Source organism: Bemisia tabaci, chromosome 7 (genome assembly GCF_918797505.1).
Source record: "Bemisia tabaci chromosome 7, PGI_BMITA_v3".
Taxonomy (NCBI): Eukaryota; Metazoa; Arthropoda; class Insecta; order Hemiptera; family Aleyrodidae; genus Bemisia; species Bemisia tabaci.
The window spans coordinates 22183772-22193287 of record NC_092799.1 but is presented as its reverse complement, the minus strand read 5'-3'; the positions used below and the strand labels follow the sequence as shown (position 1 = coordinate 22193287).

The following is a 9516-nucleotide window of genomic DNA, read 5'->3' as shown; positions in this document are numbered from 1 at the left end:
AACACGAATTTCCTGGTAAACTTATGAATATTTTCCCTCCAATGTTTCACATAATTTTGTTCGCAATTTCACCTAAAGTTCCTGAAAATTTCAAGGAAAAATATCCATAACTTTCCTCAAAAAAGAACATGTTACCAAAGGAAATTTGGCAACTCTCGAATGTTCATACGGCGTTTTTCCTCAGCACGGCAGGATACGCCTCCGGTTCGCGAATCCAGGTAAAAATTTGCAAATTTTACGAGATTTACCAACAAGTATGGATTTAGAAATCCAAGATCTGTTGTTGAGTGCTATTTAATTGGAGAGATGAGTTTCAAACATCTGTAGCGTCATCATTGTTAAAGCTACCGTCTGTTTAACGAATTCATAAGTTAATACATGTCCTGAAATGAAGTAAATCCAAAATTAATAGAAAATTCCCCCAAAAGTACACATAGAGTGAAGTGTTTTCCTCATATTTTTTCCTATTTCGTCATCCACCAAAGGGATACCACAACTGCAAAAATGTGAACGTCATCCGACACGCGAAGAGAGTAAAAGTTCGGTCAAAGATACTGAACTTCGATTCACATTGAACATCAAACTTTAAATAGCTCAGATAATCAAAAGTTTCGGTCATTGGAATCAAATTTCAGTTAGTTGAATCGGAATTCGGTTACGTGTGCTGAAGAACTTCAGTATTCAATATTTTATCGAGCTTTTTCTCTTCATACACAAACACCTGTTGAATAGTTATTGAAAACTATACACAAGAAATAAAGGACTTGTTCAGAAGAATTGGCCGCTCAGCGGCACTAAGTCCTATTTTTTTCAAAATCCTTAATTTTAGGCCTGCTGCGTTCGTGAGCGTACTCAGCTCTGTATTTTCATGTGTTCATGTGAAAGGTTCACGGTAACAATGAAAAGTAAATAATAATACAGAATCTGCAACTGGCTTCATTTCCCATTAGCTATTCTATCTAAATTATTACAAGCGGTGGCCAGACTCTTTACCCAATTTTGTTTGGTCCTAAGTTTTCATGGTTCATTTTTAAGTTCGTCCAATAGTTTTTTGAATGTTTGTTGATGTCTTTTGAACCAATAGTTTACTTAGTCCAGTTACAAAGCGATAATATAAGTGCTGAGATTTTGCCAAATAATGAAAATTAACGCTTAGCTGCCTAAGCTGGGTGAACTGACCGCAGGATAACTAACAACACGCGTACCGCGGGTTTTGTGGGGCCGGTACATCCGAATTTTAGATGTAGGTCTACAAATACGTCTTAAAAAAGAATAATATATCAGATTTAAGAAAAAAGGAAAAAAATCTTATATCAACACAGCCGATAGTAGGAGAGACCTTTTGGGTCAGGCTTTTTTAACTTTTCTCCGAACCAGAACGACAGTTCATTGGCAGCCTAGAACGGAGCACCGCGAGCTCACGCCTACGGCCATAGCGCCTTCAATTTTGCAGATGCAACACGGACATCCGTCAAGCAAGAATAGTTGTATACCTCCGCCGTCATCAACGCGCAACCGTTCCCTTGCTGTATTCCCAAGCTTTGTTGGTTCTGTCCGTCTTATTTGTAGTAGTGATTCAAGGGCTACGTAAGAAAAACAGACGAAGATATAGGAGAGATGTAATCGGACCTTTTTTGGAAACTTTTCTCCCGAATCTGAGCGACACCTCATCGGCAGAATAAAGCGGAACATTGCGAATTCACGCCGCGCGCCATCGCGCCTTCAATTTTGCAGATGCAACACGGACATCCATCAAGCACGAATAGTTGCATCACTGCACCGTTATCAAGGTGAGTCCTTTCTCTCACTCTATCTCTAGTTGTGTTGGCTCCGTTTGTCTTATTTGTAGCGATGCTTAAAGAGATACGTGAGCAACACAACCAAAGTATAACTTCGATTTTTGTTGATCAAATTAGGTTTGGGGTAAAAAAAATTGGGTGAAGTGTCTAGCTACCTTTCAAGCAGGCAGCTTTTATTGAATAAAAATTTTACAAGACATACAATAGATACTTACTTCGATTAGAATGATTATACAGAGTCCTCCGAATCAAAACTTGGATGCCTAAGGCTAGGGGATGAATTCCTTAGACCTAAACGAAAGAATGTTCGGTATAATGAAACGGTCCTAAAATTTGAAGGAAGTGCTTGATAACAGCACGTACAGAACCTCTCACATTGAAATTTAAATTAGATCACCTATTATTTATCACGTGGAGTATTTGATTCAACCCTCCTTTGCCTGAGGCAATTAAACTGGAAAAGAGAGGCCAGTGCTCTGGCCTCCATAAGCTTTTTCTGATGACTGATCAAAGGATGTCTTGAGAACTATGAGAAGAGCTTCTACGCATAGGCCTCCGTCTTCAATGGCTCTAAATAAAAACCCGATTAACATAGATTACGTTAGGACGCACACTGCTGTGATAAAAAAAACGCCGTATGAGCCCTCAGACGTTGCCAAATTCCCTTTAACAAATTACGAGTTTTTGGATAAATTAATAAATACTTTTCTTCCGAATTTCATGAAAAATCCCTCGCAATTTTATTTAGAGTGTCTGAAAATGTCAAAGAAAAATGTTCATGACTTTCTTCAAAAATACATACCTACTGAGAGGGAATTGGGCGTCGATCATTTCCGCGAGTAACTGAAAAAGGGGCTGGAAATCGGCGATCATTTCCGCTAGGAAATCATCGATCGTTTCCGCAAGTGCAAAAAATGAATATGCACAACGTGGCAACTCTAAGTTGTTGGAATGATCTAGAAGGAGGTTTGCCGCATCACATGTCGCATCGCGCTGCACTGATAAGAAATGAATGAAAGGTGCGACACCGCTGACCGCTCTTGTTCAGTTTCACCTACAAAATAATAATCATTAGAAATCCAATCACAGTGACGAACAAAATTAATAATCATTAGAAATCCAATCACAGTGATGAACCCGGGAGCAAAAAGCTCCGCTGAATTCCATTGGCCCCAGCCTCAGAATGAACGCGAGGCAGCGCACCAATCACGAGCCGCGCGCGGGCGCGAAATTCAAAACGTCCAAAACTTAGTCTCCACAGCGCCCGCCAAGTTCAATCTCGCCTAGCGGTGCTCCCGCGAAGTTCAAACTCGCATTGCGGTACTCCCGCCAATTTCTCACACAGCGCTCGCGTCGACCAATCACAGCCAAGCTCGCGGCAACGCTCTCTCACGCGACCGGTATAAATACTGGGACACTGCGCTCCATGAAACCACTTCTAAGTGATGCGCCGTCCGATCAACACCCAGTCTCCAGATCCAGCCAAGAAGCGAAGCAAGCTAATCAAGACCCAGGAAACCAAGACTCAACCAAGTTCAAGCAGCAGCCAGAAAGGAAACCCGAACCCAAGTCAAGAATCAAGTTCCTCGAGCAAGGTCAAGGAGCGAATTTGGCGACCAAGCTGAATCAACCCATCTTTAGCGATCGGAGCGGCTAATCTCTCAGGGTCATCACAAAATCAACTTTAATATTCCACTTTTGGCAGTCCTATCTAAATTCACCCAGGAAAAATTTCAAGACATCTCTAACTAAATTCACGTTTGTATCACATCCTCCAAGCGGAGAAGCCGATTCATTTATGAATCCGGAGTAAAAGTAAGTGCAATAGCACAGAGTAGTATTCAAAATTTCAAGTCCTTCTGACTTTCCTGCGCAAAGCAGAAGCCGGCGCATTACGTGCCTGGTGGCCCTTCAGGTCTCCTACCCATGGTAGTAGCCGGCTCACTTTGAGCCTGGTAAAAATAAAATCACCCAGGACAGGATCCTTCCGATCAATAAAAAATACTCTCTCACTTGAAACCGCATATATTATTCCATTTTCTCTCTCTTTTCAATCCCTTCATTTTTTGACCCGCTCAATCCTTACATTTTTTGGTCCCTCGGGCCGGATTCGAACCTTAACGCACCTAAGCAAGCAAAATGGTAAAGAAACAACGCGGTAGACATTCACCCGAAATAAGTGAAGAGGAGAGAATGGCAGAAGCATTAGAGACTAAGCGAGCCACTATATTTTCTAGGGTACAGGCTATTGAGAAAACGTTCAAAAATGAACTTTCGGACATTAATTGTGAGCAATTCAGACCACTTTTCGATCGCTTAGCAATATTCCAGGAGAAATTCGATGCAATCCAGAATGAATTGATAAATCTTAACTCAAAACTTCCGCATGAATCGAGAGTAAATACGGATCAAATTCAGGAAGAATTCGACGAAATCATTCTTGCAGCAGAAGTAACCTTTCTCTCTATTACACCTAAAATCTTGCGTAATTCTGCCCCAAACTCTGAGAACACTTCGGCCAAGTCTCAATCATCATCTACGGCGAATGTTAGGCTACCCAAACTTGAGTTGCCCCAGTTTTCAGGCAAATTGGAAGACTGGCGGTCTTTTTACAACCTGTTTAGCGTATCCGTGCATGATGTGAAGGAGTTAGCAAAAGTGAAAAAGTTTCAATACTTGCTCACTTCCTTGAAGGGTGAGGCGCTAGATTTGGTTAAAGGGTTGGATATCACTGATTCAAACTACGATGTAGCATGGCAAATCCTGTGCCAACGTTTTCAATGCGAGCGAAGGCATATATTTCACCACTTTAATGGATTACTCAACCTTCCTGAGATTAAGGACGTTACGCATATTCCGTCGTTCCTCACCAAGTATAGGGAGCACACCCAGGCTCTTGAAGGGCTAAAACATGAACTCTCCGAGTATGCATCCATGTTGACAGCCGTAATTGTCCAGAAAATGTCATTTTATTTTAGAAAGCGCCTCGATGACTTTCGTGGTGCTGAGGTCAAATATCCAACCATCGCAGAAATTGTTGAATTTTTGGAGAAGGAGTGCCTGCAGCTGGACGGCACCTCCGCAAAATCAAGTAACCCAAAATCCACACCCAACCAAACCAAGCAAGTTCACCTATCCAAAACCGAAGATACGAACCAATCTAGCGGCAAATCCTACCCACCTGCGACATGTCCACTTTGTGAAGCTGACCATATACTTTTCCGATGTGATGCCTTTCTTAAAAAATCCATTAGTGACCGCAGGGCAATGGTCAAATCCAAGAAACTATGTTTCAATTGCATGCGAGGTGGACATTCAGTGGCCTCGTGCAAGTCTAAATTTTCTTGTAAATCATGCAAAGGGCGACATAACTCTGTTTTACACGTCGATAAAACTGATGAACCCAAAAATCAAATCCTTATTGCGACGGACACAACCTCCTCAAGCTCCGAACCCATAAAGGCCGTCCACATCTCTGAATCAAAACCATATGAATCTACTTGCATTCTCGGAACCGCAGTTGTCCTAGTGAAAGACAAAAGGGGCAAGTTCCTACCCATGCGCTGTCTCATTGATAGCGGCGCCATGTCAACCTTTCTAACAGCGAAATGTGCTGAGAAGTTAGGGTTGAAAATAAGCAAAAATGCACCAGCCATATCTGGCTTGGGTAACCAAACCATAAATGATGTTAAGGGCACTGTAGAATGCGTAATCAAGTCGCGTTTCGAATCACAACCAGTCTTCACCACTACGGCAACAGTGATGACAAACATAACCTCAAACATGCCTTTGAACCCACTACCCGACTCAATGCGGAGGCCCTTGAAAGGCCTGAAACTAGCCGACCCAGAATGGACAAAACCGAGTCCAATTGACTTGCTCATAGGAGCAGATTTGTATCCGCACATTTACACCGGCCGTAAGATCATTCTAGCTGAAGACTGGCCCGTAGCTCTTGACAGTATCTACGGATGGGTCCTTACGGGAAAATTAACTTACAACGAATCACAGGATCAAATCACCGCCTTACTCACAATAAATAACCGAGACCTGGATGCAGGACTCACCAAGTTGTGGAGGACAGAAGACGTCCCTCACAAGCCGATCCAAAAACCGGACGACAACATCGCCGAGCAAATGTACGTTGAAAAACATTACCGCCAACCTGATGGCAGATACGTGGTGCCTCTACTCATGAAGGAATCTGATGTGGACCTGGGCGAGTCCTACAACTTGGCCCGGTCCAGACTGCTGAAGTTAGAACAACGCTTCCAGCGGGATCCAGAGCTGAAGAAAGCTTACCAGGAGTTTATGAAAGAGTACAAAGACCTAGGGCACATGAGCCTTGTTACCCGCGAGAATATGGGGAAGGCCAAGTATTACATCCCGCATCACGGAGTATGGAACCTTTCAAGTGCAACAACCAAAATGCGCACTGTTTTCGATGCTTCAATGAAGACGACCAGTGGCAAGTCTCTGAACGAGTGCCAATATGCAGGCAAGAAGCTACAATCAGACATCGCCGAAATCCTAACCAGGTTTCGCCTACCCAAATATGCCTTCACCACGGATATCTGCAAAATGTACCGCCAAATACTGATAAGACCAGAGGACAGAGAGTATCAGCACATCTTATGGCGCGACGACCCTTCGCAAGACATCGAGGAATACGAGTTAAACACGGTTACGTACGGCGAGCGAGCATCCTCCTTCCTGTCTCTTAGAACCGTGAATCAACTTGAACAGGATGAAGGACACAAGTACCCAGACGCCTCCCCTATCATCAAAAAGCGAATTTTTGTCGATGACATCTTGGCCGGAGCGGACTCAATCAGTAAGGCCAAAAATTGCGTGAAGCAATTAACTGGGATAGCTGGGGAGTGCAAATTTGAGCTGAAAAAATGGTCCACCAACGAACCCGAGATTCTTGAAGGGTTGCCAAACTCTAGCATCCTAGAAACGCCGTTGAATTTCTCAGACGGGGAAGGAGCCGTCTCCGCCTTGGGCCTCCAGTGGCAACCTGTACCAGATACATTTTCCTACAAATTGGACCGCCTACCCGTAGTTTTCACAAAACGAGGCATTCTCTCTCTAATATTCCGAATTTTTGACCCGCTCGGATTGATAACACCCATAGTATTAATGGCAAAGCAGTTTATACAGCAAATTTGGCTCCTTGGACTAGATTGGGACGCGCAAGTACCTGAATGCATTAAAACCTCGTGGGATAAATTTGCCGCCAATCTATCTGACATAACCCGCATAAAAATTCCCCGTCACGTCTCCTTGTTGGACGCCACTAACTTTGATTTGATAGCATTTTGTGACGGCAGCAAGAAGGGATACGGAGCCACTGTATACCTCAGGGTCGAAGACATTCATGGCAGAGTCAAGGTAAACCTACTGCTTGCCAAAAGCAGAGTAGCGCCCCTGAAGGTCCTGAGCATACCACGCCTAGAGCTATCCGGGGCAGTGCTAATGACTGATTTACTTGAGTTTTCCTTGCAAGCTTGCGATGACATCAAAATCAGGAGCAAATTTGCCTTCACAGACTCAACCGTCGTCCTCGACTGGCTCCGCACTCCGCCTCATCGATTGAAAGTATTTGAAGCAAACCGGGTCGTAAAAATTCTAGAAACACTAAATCCTCAAGATTGGAGTCACGTGAAATCAAAGGAGAACCCCGCTGATTTAGCGTCCCGCGGCTGCGAACCCGAAAAATTGATCGATAATGAACTCTGGTGGCACGGTCCGGAATGGTTGAAACTTCCAATTGAAAGCTGGCCAAAAAGTAATGAACCCATCCCTAGCACTCAAGAAGGATTGAAAGACATAGTAGATGAACCCGTAGTTCTTGTTCAAACTAGGAAGGAAACATGGAACCAGAACCTGTTGGAATCACACTCAAAATTAACCCGTTTAATTAGAGTTACAGCGTGGATCTTTCGATTTATTCACAACGCCAGACCGAAAAATCGCACTAAGCTCAAGTCACCATTATCTCCGGACGAGTTCAAGGCAGCCCGGAACTATTGGATCAAGTATACTCAACAATCAAATTTTAAATCCGAAATTCACGCATTGAAAAATTCCAAGGATACCCCTCCAAACCTCATATCACTAAGACCGTTCATCGATAAGGAAGGATTCTTAAGAGTAGGAGGGCGATTAACCCACTCAGAGCTGAATTTTGCAGCAAAATACCCTATCCTCCTGCCGAAAAATGGCCACTTTTCTGAGCTAATAATCAACTCTTGCCACCAAGAAACACTGCATGGCGGTCCTAAGTTGACTCTCGCGAGCCTAAACACTAAATACTGGCTCATCAACGCCCGTCAGAAAGTCAGAGCTCAAATCTTAAAATGTGTCACGTGCTTCAAAACAAAGCCAACCAACTTTCAGCCCCCGATGGGCGACCTACCAAAATGGCGGGTCCAAGAAGCAAGGCCCTTCCTCAACACCGGCTTAGATTTCGGAGGACCTTTTACGATAAAGGAAAACAATCTAAGAAAATCCCGCCAAACCAAGGCATACCTCGCACTATTTGTCTGCATGACGACAAAGGCTCTACATCTTGAATGTGTTAGCGATCTAACATCAGAGGCCTTCATCGCAGCTCTTGATCGCTTCGTATCCCGGCGCGGATTATGCAAAAATCTCTTCTCCGATAATGGAACCAATTTCACCGGAGCCAATAATGAATTGAAGGAAATTTATAAATTTTTAAAGGACAATGTCACGAAAGAAGAAGTTTCAAACTTTTTAACCACGAAAGAAATTCACTGGCATTTTTCTCCTCCGTCTGGTCCCAATTTTGGAGGACTATGGGAAGCCGGAATAAAGTCGGTAAAACACCACATAAGAAGAGTAGTTGGGACTCAAGTTCTCACTTTCGAAGAGTTCACAACACTACTGTACAAAATCGAGGCCGTCCTCAACTCCCGTCCTCTCTGCCCGATTTCGACCGACCCATCTGAAATTGGAGCCTTGACCCCGGCTCATTTTCTCATAGGCGACACAATGAACTCACTCCCCGAGCATGATCTAACGGATATAAAATTAAACCATTTGGATCGGTGGCAGGTGATCCAACAAGCCAGCCAAAGCTTCTGGAAGATCTGGAAAAATGAGTACATTAACACATTACGTCAGCGCTCAAAATGGCTGAAATCAACCCAAAAACTGAAAAATGGGGACCTAGTTCTGATACAAGACCCAGATTTGGCACCATTGCATTGGCGCATGGGCAAAGTCACAAACTGCTTTCCAGGCCCTGACAAAATTATAAGAGTGGTAGACGTAAAAACTCAAACCGGAACCCTACGCAGACCCGTGTCAAAATTGTGCCGCCTGCCACTGCCCGAAACCGACCAATAGGGAGATCCCGCTGTAGGTATTTCGAACCCGCATGAAAATAAGTCCAGCTTCTTGAACGAGTTCACTCGTTCAACGGGGGGAGTATGTTCGGTTTCACCTACAAAATAATAATCATTAGAAATCCAATCACAGTGACGAACAAAATTAATAATCATTAGAAATCCAATCACAGTGATGAATCCGGGAGCAAAAAGCTCCGCTGAATTCCATTGGCCCCAGCCTCAGAATGAACGCGAGGCAGCGCACCAATCACGAGCCGCGCGCGGGCGCGAAATTCAAAACGTCCAAAACTTAGTCTCCACAGCGCCCGCCAAGTTCAATCTCGCCTAGCGGTGCTCCC

General features: G+C 43.9%; 1 protein-coding gene across 1 annotated transcript; it reads left to right on the top strand.

Annotated features, from left to right (window-relative positions):
* The first annotated feature begins 3938 nt into the window (after nt 1-3938).
* LOC109038434 (uncharacterized) lies at nt 3939-9176 on the top strand. The gene has a single exon (XM_072302553.1). It carries the CDS (start codon nt 3939-3941, stop codon nt 9174-9176), a length of 5238 nt encoding a protein of 1745 aa, XP_072158654.1.
* The last annotated feature ends 340 nt before the right edge of the window (nt 9177-9516 follow it).